Source organism: Oncorhynchus nerka, linkage group LG15, assembly GCF_034236695.1.
Source record: "Oncorhynchus nerka isolate Pitt River linkage group LG15, Oner_Uvic_2.0, whole genome shotgun sequence".
Lineage (NCBI taxonomy): Eukaryota > Metazoa > Chordata > Actinopteri > Salmoniformes > Salmonidae > Oncorhynchus > Oncorhynchus nerka.
The window spans coordinates 17,221,107-17,244,342 of NC_088410.1; the positions used below are offsets into that span (position 1 = coordinate 17,221,107).

Here is a 23,236-nt window from a genome sequence, read left to right on the forward strand (position 1 = left end):
TGCCTGTTCAGGGGCAGAACGACAGATTTGTACCTTGTCACCTGGGGGTTTTGAACTCACAACCTTCCGGTTACTAGTCCAACGCTCTAACCACTAGGCTACCCTACTCCTAAACACAACCCACCATCACTGTGTCTCATGTTAATACTACTCCTAAACACAGTCCACCATCACTGTGTCTATACTACTCCTAAATATCTTACGAAGCATTCATTCAATCACTCATAACTCTTACTTTAAGCCATTTTCAAAATGTCTCCAAAACAATCTGATGCTCTAAGAGCTCTTAAAATAGCATGCACAAGTCTTTATGTGAAACCACAACTTTTGTAGCAGACAATAAAGCCCAGTACTTGTCAAGTGCCAAAAATGTTGGTCGTGACTGTATATCCCACAATCTGATTAATATGTAAAAATACATTTACACAGACACACACACACACACACACACACACACGCACACGCACACGCACACACACAGTTATTCTTGACCCTGTTATACCATGACAGTGAACCTGACCCTATTGAATGGAGAGCTGGGTATTACTGGCAAACTCTACTGATCATGTTTTAAACATGTAAATGAATAAACTGAACTAAACTAAACACATGAAACCCCAGTCCAGGATCAGTATTCACAAAGTGTATCAGAGTAGGAGAGCTGATCTGGGATCAGTTTAGCCTTTTAGATCATAATTATATGGACCGTCTGAGACACTTTATGAATACAGGCCCTGATGTAACAACCAAAACACAGTTCAAAATAAACCAACAAGTACAAAGATACAGTAAGTCATGTGATGTTTGGCTAAAAATGTCAAAACTAAAACTATTTTTCAAGATATTGTCAAGCGTACATACAGAGTGAAGTGAAGGGGAGAGGTCTTGAACAGTTAGTCAACTTACTGTCACTGTGTGGAAACAAGAAGTAGTCTACTGTAAGTGTTAGTAGAAGCAGGCGTAGCCTATGTGTGAGTTCTGTGGGTGACACGTTTTAGTAGCCTAGTCAGGGCATTAACATGCAGGAACAGCATGTCACATAAGGGATGTTACTGTATCTAAATAGAAAATGGTCTAAAGTCAGAATACTGTAGTTACATTTCTTTATATGAGGAGTGGACCTACATGTTTTACAAGAGACACAATTTGACCCATTCCCATCACTCCTCATCAGCTGGTACTGAAGGTTCCAGAACAGATGAAAGGGGAGTATCTTTGGTTCCAGTGTTCTAGACTAGAGCTCTCCCTACTGACATCTCAACATTACTGCAGCCTCCAGGCCTCATATGTCCCTACTAGTCTGATGAAAATATCTAAAATAGAAGGTAGAAAATGTCAAAAATATATATAGAATAAAACAGTCACGCACGTAAAAGTCCTGTGTTATTGGGACTTATGTTGAACTGGCGGTTGTATTGAGTGAACTAGTGATCTCAACTAGCTTGTTAGCTACATGAAGCTGCTGTTTTTCAGCGATAAACAAGCATTTTTGTGCATCACACATCTACTCTGAATGTACTGGATTGTGAACAATATGATGTGCTGCCGCTGAATTACAGCAAGACCCCATAGTTAACTAGTGAGCTAGTTAGTTAGCTGTCATTTAGCTATCAACATTAGCTAGCTACAAACAACAGACAACAGTGAGCTGTCATTATGCCAAGGCCAAGGCAAGCTGCTCTGAATTTCCAGTGTGTTCTTGTGGAAAGAGATGTCTTCAGCTCACTGATCTTCAGAACAATGGACCCAAAGTGAACCCTGACATCCATATACTAAGTCTGTATGTCTGTCTGTCTGTCTGTCTGTCTGTCTGTCTGTGATCATTGTGTCCTATTGTGTCTGCATGATGCGTGTTTTTTGAAAATGACAATGAATAATCTTTCATGTTTATTGCTGCTTCTTTATTGAAATTTTATTGTGTAATTTATATAGTTATTTTTTAGCATTTTTTTTTAAAAGAAATATATTATTATATATTATATATATATTATTATATATTATATAAAAAAATATATATATGATATTTATATATTATATTATATAAAAATATTTTCTTACATATAAACAACTGCATTGTTGCTTAAGAGCGTGTACTTCACCATTTCACACGTGACAAATACAATTAGATTTGATTTGATGTATGTGTCTAGGTGCTGGTCATTGCTCCCTTTGACACTGGGATTCTGAACCTCTAAAAGTCTAAGCCGTTTGGGGGGTTCCACTAGCTGACATATGGAATTGTTTTAAGGTGGTCATACCGTGGATCATTTAGATATTTGATTTTAAATTTCAGTTCCCCTTTAGGAATAAAAATATCCATATTTTTTTTTTGTAAAAATACTGCAAAAGCAATTAACACTCCTTTACTTATAGCCCATATAAACGCATTAAACTTGTTCTGTTCAGGTATTCTTGGTTCTGGGTTTGTTGTGTTCAGGTCTTCTTGGTTCTGGGTTTGTTGTGTTCGGGTCTTCTTGGTTCTGGGTTTGTTGTGTTAGGGTCTTCTTGGTTCTGGGTTTGGTGCGTTAAGGTCTTCTTGGTTCTGGATTTGTTGCGTTCAGGTCTTCTTGGTTCTGGGTTTTTTGCGTTCAGGTCTTCTTGGTTCTGGGTTTGTTGTGTTGGGGTCTTCTTGGTTCAGGGTTTGTTGACTGTACTGTAGAGAACAGAGGAGTCCTCCTCAGCTGCTTGTGCTGCTGAAGAGAGAGAAACCGAAATGAAACAAAGACATCGTCCCAAATGTTGGCACCCTATAGGGCTCTGTCTAAAGTAGTGCACTAAATAGGGAATAGGGTGCCATTTGGAAAAGAAAACAGTTCCTCAAAACCATCATCACATCACTCCCTCATTATAGACATGTCATAGTAACTGTCCTGAGATGTCCATTGTTGGGTTCATAGTTTTCTCAAAGGGTCAACTGTTCTGCTTATTGATGACATCTCCTACAATAAACTGCAGCATATGAATGACATTAATGCAGAATAAGCTCACCAGGTGGCAGCACAGGGGAGGTTGAATTTCACAGCATCGTACTGGACATCCTCATCCTCAAAACGCACCTGAAGCACATGAAGCCAGAGAGACAGAGGATGAGAACCAGAACAACCACTGTGATTCCTACAGCTGCAGTCAGAATTGAGGTTTGTTTCCCTACAATAAAATATGGATGATATGAGAACACAGCATGTTCTAATAAACTGAATATTATTATGATAATAAAACAGAATATCAATGTAATACTTGTTCATACTTGGGGATTTTATAAACAAACCTGTAATTATTAACACGAGTAATAATCCAAAGTATAATTATTGAGATATATCTTGAAAAGTAATTTTTTGATCATCAGAGCTGTAGAGTTCATAGATGCTATTGTATTCTCAGCCCCACAGTAGTATTCTCCTCAAAGACAGATGTCCTTACCATGTGGAGGCGTACTGGGAGGCTGAGGAGGTGTTGAGGCCTATAGGGTTGGTCTTCTGAGGAGAGTGAGGGGTTCTCTGCATCCAGCGGTCTGGGTACCTGATCACCAGCCTGGTGCTCTCCAGCTCCACCCCTTGGACAGGAGGACAAACAGCAGGCACCAATGTGTCGGAGGAAACACTGTTTAACTGACGACCCACGTCAGCTTGCAGGCGCCAGGCCACAAGGAGTTACTAGAGCATGATGAGACAAGGACATCCTGGCCGGCTAAACCCTCCCCTAACCCAGATGACCCTGGGACAATTGTCCTCCGCCTCATAGGTCTCCCGGTCACAGCCGGCTGTAACAGTCCGGGATCAAACCCGGGCCTGCAGTGCTGCCTTAGCACTAATTGTTGAATTTGTGATTTGTTCCAACTTGTTTTGTAATGTTTATGTCCAATGGCCAATGAGCACTGATACGTTTTATCTATAATTTCATATGACAAGGATTGATAAGGATTTGTCAGTAGATTGTCGACTTGATGCATGATGATGACTGCTTGTCTAGCTTCCAGCTAAGATTTTGAAAGTTTGTCCAATCAGTCCAATCAAAGCTACGGTAGATTTAACGCGATTTGATGTAATTTTGTCGAAGCCACTAACCTTGAGCCTTTTTGGATGGGCATTTCTACTGTAATTCTATGGCAGCACCCAAGGGGCTTGACATTTCGAGCTCTACCCGTAGATTTTGTGGTGAAGTAGTGTCCCCATGAGTGACAGAACACTGAGCCAATCACAGCACAACTAGAGAACATTACCCACACCTACGCTCCGTATTTTATGCTGGCTGCCCCACCACAGAAAGCACTAAGCTAGGCTGCAACACCTTCATTTTGGAGCTGCCTTACTCAAGAAAGGAAAAAAGAGACCATGTTTCTATGCGACTTTATTAACTCAATGCTTTATTTATTTCTTAACTTCATTTGCAAACTGATATGTCACATATTAATTTCAAAATATGCAAAACAAGCAACAAAAAAAGCTAACCATGAGGCTGAAAACAGATTTAGCTCTGCCTCAGCTGCCTTGAATGATGTGTCGTCACTGCATGTATTTAGAAATGATTGACAAGTTGACTAACAAATAGCCTACCAAAATGTTGGAAATTATAATAATGGACTGATTACATTTATTTTAAAATAAAAAATATATCATGACAAGGAAAAATATGTTATTACATAATATAAAATGAGTAATAATATCTGACAGCAATACAAAGTCAATCATCATGAAACACATCTGGAGAAACTTGGCCCAAGAGCTAAAAATATTAAAAAGCTGTTTTCAATATGATCCACATTAGTTGCTGAGGAAAGTAGGACTATTGATGTTATAAAACATCTGTATATGACAAAATCCCATAGAAAAAGATCAGAAATAAAACTAAAGATAGTTAACAGATTGGTACACAAGAAAATGTGGCTATTTACATTAAAACAATATAACACATCTCATTTATCATCAATATATTCCATTCCAAAATATATATTCCAGTATTTACTGAAAAGTTAAAGTTCATGGTGTGTAAAAACTTCTAGATATGGCAGCAATAGAATAGAGGTGTAAGGCCTCGTTTTGTATAGGAACCTTCAGTCCAGGTTGTGTGGTGATCATTTTCAGTCCAGGTTCAATGTCGGTGGTTCTCTTCAGTCCAGGATCTGTGGTGGTTCTCTTCAGTCCAGGTTCTGTGGTGCTTCTCTTCAGTGGGAGATTCCCCTCACATTCTGAAAGAAGACATAATGAAGTAGCACTCCCACTAAACATTTTATACGCAAAACACACACACACACACACACACACACACACACACACACACACACACACACACTTACTGCCAGGGTGTCATACTCTGGTGACCTGGTCCTCATGTTCAGAGCTGTGTACGTGTCACTGTTACAGTCAGGATGGACACTCTGTAGAGAGAGAGAGAGAGAGAGAGAGTGAGAGAGGATGAAAATGGATTTGTAACTCAGGGTTTCTCAAACTCAGAGCTGGACCCCCCCTGGGTGCACATTTTGTTATTTGCCCAAGCACTACACGGGGAGGGGGGGGGGGGGTGTCCTGGTGTAAGTGATAACTGATAGAATCACCTGTGTGTCTGTTGAAGGATCACTTCCTCCTGTGAATCTCCTGTAAAGAGACACAGAGTGATTTCTGCTCTCTAGTGGAAGTTGATATGTTGCTAATACAGTTTAGCAGTTAAGGGCTTTAGGAAAATAAATACATTTATGAATGAATGAAGTTAATAACAAATCAGTGTGCTAAGGTGAAAGAATAATACAAATATCAATTTTCCCTTCTTCACTCACCTGAACCACATGAGTCCAGAGAGACAGAGGATGAGAATCAGAACAACCACTATGATTCCTACAGCTGCAGTCAGAACTGAGGTCTGTTTCCCTAAAAGATCAAATGGATGATATGAGTACATCTAAGTGAAAATGAATATTTAGCAATACAGGACATTGATGCGATTCTTGTATGTAAAAGCCTATGTATAGTTATAAACCAAAGTGTAATGAGGCAAACTAGAAGAAGATTACCTTGAAACATAATTTATTATTGAACATAATCTTGTATTGAAGTATTGAAGATGTAACTTTACCTGCTACAATGATCATCAGAGCTGTAGAGTTCATAGATCCTCTTCCATTCTGGGCCTCACAGTAATATTCTCCTCTGTCCTCAGAGATGATGTTAGTGATGATGTAACTCTGTCCTGATGCTTTTGGTGAGGCTACGTTCTTCTTGTACCAGGTGTATTTGTCCACAGGTGGGTTGGCATCACTGCTGCAGGTCAAAGTCACTGAACTGCCCTCCACTATTTCACCAGAGGGACTGACTGACACTGAGGTGTTCCTTGGACCATCTGGTGTTGAAGATGACAGAAAAAATAACAAGTCACATAACATGTAAGGAACCAAGAGATGATGTAAATTAGTAGAGATTAGTATATTACACTGACATGTAGAACCATGTATTACAGAGATGATGTAAATTAGTAGAGATTAGTATATTACACTGACATGTAGAACCATGTATTACAGAGATTATGTAAATTAGTATAGATTTGTTTATTACACTGATATGTAGAACCATGTATTACAGAGATGATGTAAATTAGTAGAGATTATTATATTATACTGACATGTAGAACCATGTATTACAGAGATGATATCAATGACTTTCACTGTAGATATATCAACACCCCATGTACTCACATCTGACAGTGAGAGACTCTTCTGGAGAGAGGATTCTCTCTAATCCTTCTACAGCACAGGAGTAGTTCCCTGCATCCTCACTGCTGACTGGGTCTAGGATCAGGCTGTTATAACTGGTGACTGGGTCTAGGATCAGGCTGTTATAACTGGTGACTGGGTCTAGGATCAGGCTGTTATAACTGGTGACTGGGTCTAGGATCAGGCTGTTATAACTGGTGACTGGGTCTAGGATCAGGCTGTTATAACTGGTGATTGTGATTGTGACTTCTAGGATCAGATAACTGGTGATGGGTCTAGGGATCAGGCTGTTCTGGTGACTGTACCAGATGTAGGTGGGTTTGAGACTGACTGTACATTGGGTTCTACATCTCAGTGTGACTCTCTCCCCCTCTGACACAGACGTAGGATCCATCTCCAACAGGATATCTAAGAGGAAACATCAGTCATATTTGACTCCAGACAGGCTTGTCATGTGATTAGACTTGTCCTATTACAGTAATAACTGTAGGTGTAGTATTACCTGTGACAGTCAACATCACACCAGGAAGGTCAGAAAATCTCCCCTCATCTGTTGTTATTAATCTGAATTTGTATTCAGCCGAGTCCTTCTCTGTCAGGTGTGTTATTGTCATGGTGTGGTGGTTCTCTGTGTTCCTATTGTACTGCACACGACCTGCATACTCTGGATATGAACTGACATCTACAGGATGTTTCTGTGTAAACCAGAATGAACCTTGTTCTATATAACTAGTGGGATGAGTGTAAGAGCAGGATATGTCCACTGTGGAGCCCTTCAAGACACAGATTCTCCTCTTGGTGTAAGTCACCCTCCAGCAGTTGTGACCCTGAACACCTGAAAATACATTAAATAGTTTAGTTCAGATATACCTTGAAGTTTGCAAGTTGCCTTACTTTGTTATAAAGAAAGGTTAGCTACAATTGATCCCAATAGAATCCAGACTCACACACTGCAGGAGAGCGGAGATCCTCATGGCCTTTAACAGCACAGGAGTAACTTTCTGTTTCAGAACTCCAGACAGAGTGTTGTTGGGAAGTGAGCCAAGCAAGAGACTGTCCATTTCTGACAGAGTCTGGGGTTATAGTTATTTTATTTAAAAAAGTGTCCTTTTCATGCCTCTGTGTCAGGAGTTTCACCTGCAGGTCTGAATGAGAGCAAATAAAAACAACTGTCTGGTTTCCTTCTATTTATACAATGACTCTACCAGACTTAAAGATAACACAGTCTAACCTGTGGGATATATGGTAGTGCAGGGGCAGGTCCACTGATGGTATCAAGGAACAGATGCCTCTACTGGTGTACACACCCTTGACCATCAGCTCAGAGAAGAAGTATCTGGAACAAATGATGAAGCACATGATGGTGATGATGATGATGGTGATGATATTAGCTTATTTTTATACTAACATGTTATATAGTAATGGTGTATAGTACTCATAAATCATTTGAATTGACTGAAAATATGAATCTGTTTACCATAAGAAGAAAACTCTGGAGGTTAATCACCAAACTCACCCACTGTGACTTCAGGAGAGCTGGTCTCTTTGGCCTCTTAAGGCACAGGATGTTTTGCTGTAGAACATGTCTACTGACTGAGTATTGATACATCCGTTTAGAGGAGTCAAAAATAGCTCTTCTCCATTCTTGTACCAGATGTAGGTGGGGTTGGAGGTTTCTCTCAGAGTACAGGTGGTGCTACACTCAGTTTAGAAGCAAGATCCTTCTGTCACTGTGCCAGGAGTCACCTTCACCTGCAGGTCTGAATGAAGAGAGAATAACAACATAAAAGAACAAACCTCATCATTTCAGCCTACTACAACTAGAGATAAAGTAGTGACAGTATATCATCATGTTCTGTAAGTGTAGTATTACCAGTATATCAAATCAAATCAAATCAAATCAAATTTATTTATATAGCCCTTCGTACATCAGCTGATATCTCAAAGTGCTGTACAGAAACCCAGCCTAAAACCCCAAACAGCAAACAATGCAGGTGTAAAAGCACGGTGGCTAGGAAAAACTCCCTAGAAAGGCCATATATAACAATGTTCTGTAAGTGTAGTATTACCAGTATATCATAATGTTATGTAAGTGTGGTGTTACCAGTATATCATCATGTTCTGTAAGTGTAGTATTACCAGTATATCATCATGTAAGTGTAGTATCACCAGTATATCATAATGTTCTGTAAGTGTAGTATTACCAGTATATCATAATGTTCTGTAAGTGTAGTATTACCAGTATATCATAATGTTCTTCTAAGTGTAGTATTCCAGTATATCATCATGTTCTGTAAGTGTCTGTTTCCCTAAAATATCAAATGTTCTGTAATGTAGTATTACCAGGTTATTCATGTAAGTGTAAAATGAATATCAGCAAAACAGTGACATAGAATATTACCAGTATATCATAATGTTCTGTAAGTGTAGTATTATAAATCATGTTCTGTAAAGTGTAATGTATATCATAATGTTCTGTAAGTGTAGTATTACCAGTATATCATAATGTTCTGTATTGAACATTACATTTTATCATAATGTTCTGTAAGATGTAGTATTACCAGTATATCATAATGTTCTGTAAGTGTAGTATTACCAGTATATCATCATGTTCTGTAAGTGTAGTATTACCTGTATATCATAATGTTCTGTAAGTGTAGTATTACCAGTATATCATCATGTAAGTGTAGCATCACCAGTATATCATAATGTTCTGTAAGTGTAGTATTACCAGTATATCATAATGTTCTGTAAGTGTAGTATTACCAGTATATCATAATGTTCTGTAAGTGTAGTATTACCAGTATATCATCATGTAAGTGTAGTATCACCAGAATATCATAATGTCAGTGTAGTATTACCAGTATATCATAATGTTCTGTAAGTGTAGTATTACCAGTATATCATCATGTTCTGTAAGTGTAGTATTACCAGTATATCATAATGCTCTGTAAGTGTAGTATTACCAGTATATCACAATGTTCTGTAAGTGTAGTATTACCAGTATATCACAATGTTCTGTAAGTGTAGTATTACCAGTATATCATCATGTTCTGTAAGTGTAGTATTACCAGTATATCAAAATGTTCTGTAAGTGTAGTATTACCTGTGAAACAAAACAAAGTTGTTCCTGGGAAACTATGACCCCATTCAATTGTTTGTTTTAAAAAAGAACATACTCACTAAGGACTCCTCTCTCAGATCTGTGATTCTCAAAGTGGAGTCCTTTCTGTTTGTCGATGGTATTCCCAATCAGCATACTCTGGGTTCAGGCTCAGGTCTTTATTGACACCAGACTCCCATTTGTTGAACCAGGACACTTCTGTGACGTTATGCCAACTGGGATGTGTAAAATCCCAAATATGTCCACTGTTGACCCTTTCAAGACAAAACACACCACAAGTCACATTCATACAGCTCTCACCCTGGCAACACCTGAAACAAAAGTAACTGATCAATTCCTGAAACCATAATGAGACTCAATGTTATAATGTTTGGACAGTGTCTGATTTTGAATAATAAACAATATGATATTGACAAAGATCTATAAAACTGTCTTATCATTCCAATGTATATAGTTAAGAATATTGATAGAGAAAGTCATACACCTTCTGATTGGTTCTAAATTGATACTACATAAAATACTAGTTTCATTCATACTCACACACTGCAGGAGAGTGGTGATCCTCATGGCCTGTTCTACAGCACAGGAGTAACTGTCTGAATGATAACACTACTAGGTTATTACTAGAGTATTGATGGGAAGTGGGCTCATCTAGATGTTGTCCGTTCTTGTACCAGATGTAGGTGGGGTTGTCAGTCAGAGTACAGGTGGTGATACAGGTCAGTGTCTTCTGTCCTGATGTCCACCAGTCACCTTCACCTGAAGACCTGGAGAAAAATCAATATCACTGTAAATCCCTTTATCACTGACTTATCACTCTAATACAAAGATGGAAGAAATCCTATATTATACAGACTATAATACATACACACCACAACAACTGTCAGAACTAATTGTAATTGAACATAAAAACACCTTTACTATACCTGTGACAGACAAAGTGACTCCAGGACTTCCATAATATTTCCTCCTTCCTGATCTGTTAATAATCTGAACTTGTACGTAGCTGAGTCTCTCTCTCAGGTCTGTGATTTTCAGGGTACAGTCTTTCTTCTTATCTCCATGATACTCCAGACGACCTGCATACTCTGGGTTCTGACCTAGGTCTTCAGTCTCAATTTTAGTGAACCAGAAGGTTGATGTGACTTCATGACCACTGGGATATCTGAAAGAGCAGGTCAGATCCACTGTTGACCCCTTCAAGGCACAGATTCTCTGAGTGGTGTATGTCACAGTCCATCCATCCTGACCCAGTACAACTGAAACACAGTCACACAACACAACATCTATTAAATGAAAATGAATACAAAAATGGCTCTCACTAACAGTATTGTTGGTCCACATTTTGTTGCCATAGTTTCTGAGTTGGATGTGAATGGAAACCACAGATAAGCATCGCTCAGTGAGGAGTAGAAGACCAATATATAAAGTGAAGTAGATATGCCAAACAGAACAATATTATGACTCTTAACCTTTTAGACATGTTTATAAATTGAAACACAGGGCAACTAAAACAGTTATGAAAGGGACCATACCTGCTACAGACCAGAGAAAGAACACCAACACACTTCCTGTTGTTCTCAAGGACATTGTTGCATCTCCCACCCTGCAGTCTTAGAAACATAAACAACAACTCTCTCTATAGCTGGTGAATAACTACGTAGTAATCATCATTATATCATCAACAACAACAACTTATTGAACAGGTCTGTATTACTGTAAACACATATTTCTACATTGATTGTTCTGAAGCTATTTTATTGTCAGATCCCCAAATATAGGAGGATAAATGTTCAATCCTCTACGGTCCGTCAAGCTGTACAGCAGCCTAAAGACTGACCACCAGGTTCAATGACAGCACCTATCCTCAAGCTGTGAGGCTAAACAGCAAGTGATTCAAACACACACACACACACACACACACACACACACACAGTGTCTGTAGTGAAGGCCCATGGAGTCTGTATCAAAGTCTAAAGAGTTGGTTGTTATGGATGTAGAAAAGTTCAAACACACATCCTACACAGTATAGATGTCAACCCTCCTCCCTATCAGTCTGGTCCTAAAGGGCCCTCAGATAAATCCACTGTGTCACACAATCACCCACACCGGGGGAGACACTTTATGAATACTGGCCCTGATGTAACAACCAAAACACAGCTCAAAACATAACGAGAAGTAAAATGATACATTACCCTCAAGTATTTGACTTATGACTAAAAACAAATAACCAAACACTATATTTCAAGATATTGTCAAGAGTAGTTACAGAGTGAAGTGAAGAGGAGAGGTCTGGAACAGTGAGTCAACTGGCTGGTAGTGAGTGAAAACAAGTGTTGAAACCTTGTAAAAGCAGTCAGAACACAAGTAGTGGATGTAGAACTGTCCTTCCTGTTTAGTAAAGACATTAACATACACGACAACCAGACCAACACGCCAGAAAAGGGCTGTTAATGTAATAGAATAGAAATTGTGTAAAAGACATGTCTGGGCATATATTTATTTTATTTTTAAAAATTGTCCATTTCCAATGTGATCTTTATACTACATACAGAACCATGTAAACACTGTGTTGACTAAACGATTTATAACATTAACATTTTAATGACCTACCTTGCCCTTCTGAGTTCTGTATATACAGGTCAAAGTTCCATGATGTTATTCAATTAGAACCCATTCCATTTACACACCCATGACCATCACTCCTCATCAGTTGCATCAAAGTGGTACTGAAGGTTCAGTGTTCTAGACTAGAAGGTTCAGTGTTCTAGACTGCCCTACTGGCATCTCAACATTACTGCAGCCTCCAGTCCTCATTCATTTGGGAAGTAATGGGAATAAAATGAATGATGTTCCTGTCATTCCAAGATATTGAGCTCTGCCCATGACTCTTTGCTTAATAAAGGGTTATCTTTTGCGCCTACAACCCAGTGCAACGATTTTCATGTTTTGATGTAGACATGTTAAAGTTTTTTAGAAACATCTGTTTAAGGGAATACTTTAGCTCCCCTAATTCTGACACTTCTATTGAACCAGTACGTTGCTCTCCTGCACATACTCCGGCTCCTTTTAGAAGCAAGAGTTATTTTATACCTCCAGCCAATCGCAATCACTCTATCGAGACATATTGCAGACTTGTGGAAGAAGATGTTGGACATCTCCTTAAGAATAAACAGGGGTCCAAATCTTTCCATAATTTACCTAAGGATGAAAAACAAGCTTTGCTTGATTTACAATCTGATACGTCAGTACTTATTCGTCCTGCTGATAAGGGTGGGTCGGTTGTACTCATGGATAGGACAGTTTATGTATATGAGTGTCATAGACAGCTGCCTTTTACAAGATACTCAGAAGTGACCCCACTTCCCAATACTATCTTTACTGTCCTAGATGGGTATTTAAGTTCTGGTCAGATAACCAAAAAAGAACATGACTTTTTGGCTATTCAACACCCTAAAATTGCCACTTTCTATACTTTGCCGAAATTACACAATTTAACGGTCGTCGTATGAAGGGGAAGAGGAGGACCAAGGTGCAGCGTGGTATGTGTCTATATTTATTAAAATGAACATAGAAATAACAAAAATAACAAAGAGAAACAACCGAAAACAGTTCTGGCCGGTCCAGACACACAACAGAAAACAATCACCCACGAAACGCAATAGAAAACTGGCTCCCTGAATATGGTTCTCAATTAGGGACAACGATTGACAGCTGCCTCTGATTGAGAGCCATACCAGGCCAAACACAGAAATAGCAAATCATAGAAAAACTAACATAGACAACCCACCCAACTCACGCCCTGACCATACTAAAATAAAGATGTAACAAAATAACTAAGGTCAGAACGTGACAGTACCCCCCCAAAGGTGCGGACTCCGGCCGCAAAACCTGAACCTATAGGGGATGTTCTGGGTGGGTGTCTGTCCGCGGTGGCTGCTCTGGCGCGGGACGTGGACCCTACTCCACCATAGTCGTTGTCCGACTCTTAGCCCGCCTCCGTGGCCTCTTTAGAGCGGCGACCCTCGCCGCCGACCTCGGACTGGGGACCCTAGCCATGGGTCCCGAATGGACGGGAGACTCCAGCAGCACCGGACAGACGGGAAGCTCCGGCAGCACCGGGTGAAGGGCGACTCCGGCCACGCCAGAGTGAAGGGCGACTCCGGCGGTGCCAGAGTGACGGGCGGCTCCGTTAGCTCCTGACTGAAGGGAGGCTCTGGCAGATCCGGACTGGAGGGAGGCTCTGGAGCGTCCGGACTGGAGGGAGGCTCTGGCAGATCCGGACTGGAGGGAGGCTCTGGAGCGTCCGGACTGGAGGGAGGCTCTGGAGCATCCAGACTGGAGGGAGGCTCTGGCAGATCCAGACTGGAGGGAGGCTCTGGCAGATCCGGACTGGAGGGAGGCTCTGGAGCGTCCGTACTGGAGGGAGGCTCTGGAGTGTCCGGACTGGAGGGAGGCTCTGGCAGATCCGGACTGGAGGGACGCTCTGGCAGATCCGGACTGGAGGGAGGCTCTGGCAGATCCGGACTGGAGGGACACGCAGGAGACTTTGTTCTTAGAACAGGCACAGTACTCACAAGGCGGGAGAGATCTACTGGAGGCCTGGTCCTTGGAGGAGGCACAGGATAGACCGGTCCGCTCTGATTTACCACCCCAAGATATTCGTGAACAACGTCTATTTGCGCCCCTACTGGATGGTAAATACAAAAGTAATGGCTGTGCTCAATGCAATAGCACTTATAAATGTAGATCCTTCAAACACCCACAAACAGGGAAACAGATCCCAATAAAAGGTGTTATCACGTGCTCCACTAAGGCAGTTATTTATCTTATAACTTGTACTTGTGGTAAAAATGATGTGGGTAAAACAAAGCGCAAATTAAAAGTACGTATCTCAGAGCATCGTAGCACCATTAGGTGTAAAAACTTCACTTACCCAGTTGCGGCCCACTTCTTGGAGGCAGGCCACTCGATTTCGTCTCTGGGTAATATTGGCATCGAACATGTCACCCTCCCTAGGAGAGGGGGTGACCTTGATAATTTATTGTTAAGACGAGAGGCTGCCTGGATCTTTAACTTAAAGACCCTTGCTCCCTTCGGTCTCAACGTAGACTTTGATCTGAAGCCATTCTTGTGAATATTGTGACTTTGCCATTGTAACTGTTTAGAAGCTTGTGTAGTCAAAGTAATGTATGATCGTATGCTATCCATTTGTTGTTTGGATGCTGTTCTTTGTATGCCATTTTAATATTTGATAATTAACCAATGATATTAGGCCACTCTTGGCCATGATTACAGACACCTGTGTCTTTTGACACTACATAACCGAGTCATCCCGCAGTGTTTGTGATTACACCCTTGTGAAGACAGCTTGGTTGTCGAAACGTTGATGATGACATTTTTGAATCTGAGCTCCTAGTGTGCGGATCTCTTTTATTTTCAAGTTTTCTACTCCGCTAGCCAGCACCTCGCCTAAATAGGTGTGCGTTTCTTTTTCTTCTAGATTGTTCATGTCATTCCAGCCATTGTAATGAGTCCATCCTCCTATATACGAGCCTCCTCTGTTGTACAGTACTGGTAGAAGCTGTATCTAGGAGAGGCAGGATTGAACATCACCACAGCCTGCTGTACTGACTGTGTGGTCTATTGTAGTCTGCTGTCAATAAATATTGCCATTTAGTTATCAAAAGCAATGTACAGTCTTTGTGCATATATTTTACCTATGGGTGGTCCTGGTAACCAAACCCATAACGTTGCAGGTGCCATGTTCTACCAACTGAGCTACAGAGGAATACATTCTGTATAGTCTAATGTGCATATATAAATGTCTGATATGATTCAGGCCTGTGAGAGGACAGACAAGAAAGCAGAACAGGAAATTGACAGTCAGTGTGTGCAACTAAACCAAAAAAAACACAACCCACCATTACTGTGTCTCATGTTAATCCTACTCCTAAACACAAACCACCATCACTGTCTCATGTTTAAACTACTCCTAAACACAACCCACCATCACTGTCTCATGTTAATCCTACTCCTAAACACAAACCACCATCACTGTCTAATGTTTAAACTACTCCTAAACACAACCCACCATCACTGTCTCATGTTAATACTACTCCTAAACACAAACCACCATCACTGTGTCTCATGTTAAAACTACTCCTACACAACCCACCATCACTGTCTCATGTTAATACTACTCCTAAACACAACCCACCATCACTGTGTCTCATGTTAATACTACTCTAAACACAACCCACCATCACTGTGTCTCATGTTAATACTACTCATAAACACAACCAACCATCACTGTGTCTCATGTTAAAACTACTCCTAAACACAACCCACCATCACTGTCTCATGTTAATACTACTCCTAAACACAACCCACCATCACTGTGTCTCATGTTAATACTACTCCTAAACACAACCCACCATCACTGTGTCTCATGTTAATACTACTCCTAAACACAACCCACCATCACTGTGTCTCATGTTAATACTACTCCTAAACACAACCCACCATCACTGTGTCTCATGTTAATCCTACTCCTAAACACAAACCACCATCACTGTCTCATGTTTAAACTACTCTAAACACAACCCACCATCACTGTCTCATGTTAATCCTACTCCTAAACACAAACCACCATCACTGTCTCATGTTTAAACTACTCCTAAACACAACCCACCATCACTGTCTCATGTTAATACTACTCCTAAAAACAAACCACCATCACTGTCTCATGTTTAAACTACTCCTAAACACAACCCACCATCACTGTCTCATGTTAAAACTACTCCTACACAACCCACCATCACTGTCTCATGTTAATACTACTCCTAAACACAAGCCACCATCACTGTGTCTCATGTTAATACTACTCCTAAACACAACCCACCATCTCTACTACTCCTAAACACAACCCAACTTCACTGTGTCTCATGTTAATACTACTCCTAAACACAACCAACCATCACTGTGTCTCATGTTAAAACTACTCCTAAACACAACCCACCATCACTGTCTCATGTTAATACTACTCCTAAACACAACCCACCATCACTGTGTCTCATGTTAATACTACTCCTAAACACAACCCACCATCACTGTGTCTCATGTTAATACTACTCCTAAACACAACCCACCATCACTGTGTCTCATGTTAATACTACTCCTAAACACAACCCACCATCACTGTGTCTCATGTTAATCCTACTCCTAAACACAAACCACCATCACTGTCTCATGTTTAAACTACTCCTAAACACAACCCACCATCACTGTCTCATGTTAATCCTACTCCTAAACACAAACCACCATCACTGTCTCATGTTAATACTACTCCTAAACACAAAGTACCATCACTGTCTCATGTTAAAACTACTCCTACACAACCCACCATCACTGTCTCATGTTAATACTACTCCTAAACACAACCCACCATCACTGTGTCTCATGTTATACTACTCCTAAACACAACCCACCGTCACTGTGTCTCATGTTTATACTACTCCTAAACACAACCCACCATCACTGTGTCTCATGTTAATACTACTCCTAAACACAACCCACCATCACTGTCTCATGTTTAAACTACTCCTAAACACAACCCACCATCACTGTCTCATGTTTAAACTACTCCTAAACACAAAACCACCATCACTGTCTCATGTTTAAACTACTCCTAAACACAACCCACCATCACTGTCTCTCATGATAATACTACTCCCAAACACAACCCACCATCACTGTGTCTCATGTTAATACTACTCCTAAACACAACCCACCATCACTGTGTCTCATGTTAATACTACTCCTAAACACAACCCACCATCACTGTGTCTCATGTTAATACTACTCCTAAACACAACCAACCATCACTGTGTCTCATGTTAAAACTACTCCTAAACACAACCCACCATCACTGTGTCTCATGTTAATACTACTCCTAAACACAACCCACCATCACTGTGTCTCATGTTAATACTACTCCTAAACACAACCCACCATCACTGTGTCTCATGTTAATACTACTCCTAAACACAACCCACCATCACTGTGTCTCATGTTAATACTACTCCTAAACACAACCAACCATCACTGTGTCTCATGTTAAAACTACTCCTAAACACAACCCACCATCACTGTGTCTCATGTTAAAACTACTCCTAAACACAACCCACCATCACTGTGTCTCATGTTAATACTACTCCTAAACACAACCCACCATCACTGTGTCTCATGTTAATACTACTCCTAAACACAACCCACCATCACTGTGTCTCATGTTAATACTACTCCTAAACACAACCCACCATCACTGTGTCTCATGTTAAACTACTCCTAAACACAACCCACCATCACTGTGTCTCATGTTAATACTACTCCTAAACATAACCCACCATCACTGTGTCTCATGTTAATACTACTCCTAAACACAACCCACCATCACTGTGTCTCATGTTAATACTACTCCTAAACACAACCCACCATCACTGTGTCTCATGTTAATCCTACTCCTAAACACAACCCACCATCACTGTCTCATGTTAATACTACTCCTACACAACCCACCATCACTGTCTCATGTTAATACTACTCCTAAACACAAACCACCATCACTGTGTCTCATGTTAAAACTACTCCTACACAACCCACCATCACTGTCTCATGTTAATACTACTCCTAAACACAACCCACCATCACTGTGTCTCATGTTAATACTACTCCTAAACACAACCCACAATCACTGTGTCTCATGTTAATACTACTCCTAAACACAACCAACCATCACTGTGTCTCATGTTAAAACTACTCCTAAACACAACCCACCATCACTGTCTCATGTTAATACTATTCCTAAACACAACCCACCATCACTGTGTCTCATGTTAATACTACTCCTACACACAACCCACCACCACAAGACTCTCTGGTCTTGGCCATTGTGGAGAGGTTGTAGTCTGTTTGATTGAGTGTGTGGACAGATGTCTTTTATACAAGTAACGAGTTCAAACAGGTGCAGTTAATACAGGTAATGTGTGGAGAACAGGAGGGCTTCTTAAAGAAAAACTAACAGGCCTGTGAGAGCTGGAATTCTTACTGGTTGGTAGGTGATCAAATACTTGTGTCATGTAATAAAATGCAAATTCATTACTTATAAATCATACAATGTCATTTTCTGGATTTTTAGATTCCGTCTCTCACAGTTGAAGTGTACCTATGATAAAAATTACAGACCTCTACATGCTTTGTAAGTAGGGAAACCTGCAAAATCGGCAGTGTATCAAATACTTATTCTCCCCACTGTATATGCATATCCTAATTTCTGGGCCTGAGTAACAGGCAGTTTACTTTGGGCACCTCATTCATTAAAATGTCTGAATACTGCCCCCTATCCCAAATACGTTTTTAAGATCCCATAAAACGGCAGCCATCTTCTCCAGCGCTAACAAGGTGTCCCTTTGCACAAGAATGTTTATGCATGTGTGCTGTTGGTGAGAATACTTGTCTCACCTGGCCGGCTATCAGGTTAACAAGGTGGTCATGTCTAGCAGTGTACAAATCCCCCGCACACACACACAAGCACACACGCACGCACGCACGCACACGCACGCACACACACACACACACACACACACACACACACACACACACACATACACACACACGCACATGCACACACACACACACATACTGCAGTGTTAAATTGTTATTTTGCACGTCCTTTTTACCCTGATTAATCATCTCATCACTGTGTAGATCAACACTCCTACACTGAGACACTTTATGAATACTGGCTCTGAAGTAACAACCAAAACACAGCTCAAAACCTAACAAGAAGTAAAATTATATATTACCGTCAAGTATATGACTTATTACTAAAAACAAATAACCCAAAACTATATTTCAAGATATTGTCTGGAATACCTACAGAGTGATGTGTAGGGGAGAGGTCTTGTACAGTGAGTCAACTTACTGGTAGTGTGTGGGAACTGCTAGTAAGTGTCAGTTCTGTGGTTGATACATATTCATGTAGTCAGGACACAAGTAGCTGATGCAGAACAGTCCTTTCTTCCTCTTTAAGACATTAACATGCATGACGACCAGAACATCATGTCAGAAAAGGGAGGTTACTGTCTTAAAATGGGCCCTACATTTCTAAAATGGACTAAATGTCCCCCATATCCACTTTTTATTTAAATACAGAACCATGTTAACAATATGTTGACTATTCTATATGGAATGTTTATAATATATTAGAATGTGTTGTCTTGTCCCTCTGAGTTCTACATGGAACAGATCAAAGTTCCATTTACATTTGGTCAGTTCCATGATGTCATTCATTATATTCTACAAACACATTCAATTTACTCTCCTCATCAGCTGCATCAAAGTGGTACTGAAGGTTCCAGTGTTCTAGAGTACCCCCTACTGGCATCTCAACATTACTGCACCATCCTAATAACAATGTCCTCAATAATGTTGGGCTAATAACAACATTACAAACTGACAATACATCAGATAGAATGGTGAAACACAACACTGTCTACTACTTGACAAAGTCACATTTAATCACACAAACACTGATGTCTGTAGTACTACAACATACCACTATCATATTATGTTACACTGTTGACCCTTGTGTACAGTACTGGTAGTATCATTAGTTAGCAGAGGAATCAGTATCATCATCACCATAGTCTGCTGTATTGACTGCTGCTGTCCATATACTGTATAGTCTAATGTAGCCTGTTATCCATATATAGTCTAATGTAGCCTGTTATCCATATATAGTCTAATGTAGCCTGATATCCATATATAGTCTAATGTAGCCTGTTATCCATATATAGTCTAATGTAGCCTGTTATCCATATATAGTCTAATGTAGCCTGATATCCATATATAGTCTAATGTAGCCTGATATCCATATATAGTCTAATGTAGCCTGATATCTATACATATTCTAATGTAGTCTGTTATCCATGTATAGTCTAATGTAGCATGTTATCCATATAGAGTCTAATGTAGCCTGTTATCCATATATAGTCTAATGTAGCCTGTTATCCATATATAGTCTAATGTAGCATGTTATCCATATATAGTCTAATGTAGCCTGTTATCCATATATAGTCTAATGTAGCCTGTTATCCATATATCGTCTAATGTAGCATGTTATCCATATATAGTATAATGTAGCCTGTTATCCATGTATATTCTAATGTAGCCTGTTATCTTTACATAGTCTAATGTAGCCTGTTATCCATATATAGTCTAATGTAGCCTGTTATCTTTACATATTCTAATGTAGCCTGTTATCCATATATAGTCTAATGTAGCCTGTTATCTTTACATAGTCTAATGTAGCCTGTTATCCATGTATATTCTAATGTAGCCTGTTATCTTTACATATTCTAATGTAGCCTGTTATCCATACATAGTTTAATGTTGTGGTGAAATCCTGCACAGAGCCTTCACCGTGCGCTGCCACTTTAAGAGCACATCAGCAGTCAGGAAGGAGGAAATAAAGCTCTTCTGTCTCTCTGTGTGGAGCTGTTGGTTGGACCACAGTGTGTGCAACTCTGCAGAAGTCCTGTTTATTTTCATTGTGCTTAGTTGTAAAGTGTTAAGTTGATCGCCGGTGTTACCTCTCTAGGTCGTGGTTTTAAAATAATGATTTGTCCAAAGTTTGAAGTTTGTTTCACTTTAGGTTCTGAATGAAAGATGAAAAGAGGTGATTTATAGACATCTTTGTTTGGGCCAGATGAAAGCTGGTCCAGACCGGGCAAAATCTCAAACAAACACCGACGTTTATGATTGGTTCAGATTTGGTCCGGACCAGACCAAAAACCAACGTCTGTGAACGTGGAAATCAGGGCCGGTCTGGATGCACCAAAAACCAACTTAAAAAAAAAACATCCAAAAGGTGTCCGTGTTGGACGGTGCTTACTGAGGTACAGGCCCTGATGTAACAACCAAAACACAGTTCAAAATAAACCAACAAGTACAAAGATACAGTAAGTCATGTGATGTTTGGCTAAAAACATCAAAACTAAAACTATATTTCAAGATTTTGTCAAGTGTACTTACAGAGTGAAGTGAAGGGGAGAGGTCTTGAACAGTTAGTCAACTTACTGTCACTGCGTGGAAACAAGAAGTAGTCTACTATAAGTGTTAGTAGAAGCAGGCGTAGCCTATGTGTGAGTTCTGTGGGTGACACGTTTTAGTAGCCTAGTCAGGGCATTAACATGCAGGAACAGCATGTCACATAAGGGATGTTACTGAATCTAAATAGAAAATGGTCTAAAGTCAGAATACTGTAGTTGCATTTCTTTATTTGAGGAGTGGACCTACATGTTTTACAAGAGACAAAATGTGACCCATTCCCATCACTCCTCATCAGCTGGTACTGAAGGTTCCAGAACAGATGAAAGGGGAGTATCTTTGGTACCAGTGTTCTAGACTAGAGCTCTCCCTACTGACATCTCAACATTACTGCAGCCTCCAGGCTTCATATGTCCCTTCTAGTCCGATGAAAATATCTAAAATAGAAGGTAGAACATGTCAAAAATATATATAGAATAAAACAGTCACGCATGTAAAAGTCCTGTGTTTTTGGGACTTATGTTGAACTGGTGTTTGTATTGAGTGAACTAGTGATCTCAGCTAGCTTGTTAGCTACATGAAGCTGCTGTTATTCATCGATAAACAAGCATTTTTGTGCATCACACAGCTACTCTGAATGTACTGGATTGTGAACAATATGATGAGCTGCCGCTGAATTACAGCAAGACCCCATAGTTAACTAGTGACCTAGTTAGTTAGCTAACATTTAGCTACCAACATTAGCTAGCTAGAAACAACATACAACAGTGAGCTGTTATTATGACAAGGCCAAGGCAAGATGCTCTGAATTTCCACTGTGTTCTTGTGTGAAAGAAATGTCTTCAGCTCACTGATCTTCAGAGCAATGGACCCAAAGTGAACCCTGACATGAATATAACTAAGTCTGTCTGTCTTTGTCCGGGATTATTGTGTCCTATTGTGTCTGAGTGATGCGTGTTTTTTGAAAATGACAATGAATAATCTTTCATGTAAATGTTTATTGCTCCTTCGTTATTTCAATTTTATTGTGTAATTTATATAGTTATTTTTTGCACTTTTTAATTTAAAGAAATCTAATATTTTCTTACATATAAACAACTGCATTGTTGCTTAAGAGCGTGTCCTTCACCATTTCACACGTGACAAATACAATTAGATTTGATTTGATTTATGTGTCTAGGTGCTGGTCATTGCTCCCTCTGACACTGGGATTCTGAACCTCTAAAAGTCTAAGCCGTTTGGGGGGTTCCACTAGCTGACATATGGAATTGTTTTAAGGTGGTCATACCGTGGATCATTTG

General features: G+C 40.0%; 1 protein-coding gene and 2 long non-coding RNA genes across 3 annotated transcripts in view; all 3 read right to left on the reverse strand.

Annotated features, from left to right (window-relative positions):
* Nucleotides 1-4,332: 4,332 nt before the first annotated feature.
* LOC135559790 (uncharacterized) overlaps nt 4,333-23,236 on the reverse strand; it is a 60,218-nt gene continuing 41,314 nt past the window's right edge. The window contains exons 26-33 of the mRNA XM_065000666.1: nt 9,962-10,078; nt 7,932-8,036; nt 6,683-6,999; nt 6,067-6,330; nt 5,771-5,861; nt 5,552-5,591; nt 5,294-5,374; nt 4,333-5,185 (exon numbers count right to left, since the gene is read on the reverse strand). Coding sequence (XP_064856738.1) covers nt 5,162-5,185; nt 5,294-5,374; nt 5,552-5,591; nt 5,771-5,861; nt 6,067-6,330; nt 6,683-6,999; nt 7,932-8,036; nt 9,962-10,078 — 1,039 coding nt within the window. The 3' untranslated portion in view covers nt 4,333-5,161. The remainder of the gene's footprint in view (nt 5,186-5,293; nt 5,375-5,551; nt 5,592-5,770; nt 5,862-6,066; nt 6,331-6,682; nt 7,000-7,931; nt 8,037-9,961; nt 10,079-23,236) is intronic.
* Nucleotides 7,007-7,760, reverse strand: LOC135560081 (uncharacterized). Its single transcript, XR_010458679.1, has 3 exons — nt 7,648-7,760; nt 7,203-7,535; nt 7,007-7,108 (listed from the first exon to the last, which is right to left on the reverse strand). It is a non-coding gene; the product is annotated as an uncharacterized LOC135560081 (long non-coding RNA).
* Nucleotides 10,855-21,987, reverse strand: LOC135560086 (uncharacterized). The gene is made up of 3 exons (XR_010458685.1): nt 21,921-21,987; nt 11,360-11,437; nt 10,855-11,083 (listed from the first exon to the last, which is right to left on the reverse strand). It is a non-coding gene; the product is annotated as an uncharacterized LOC135560086 (long non-coding RNA).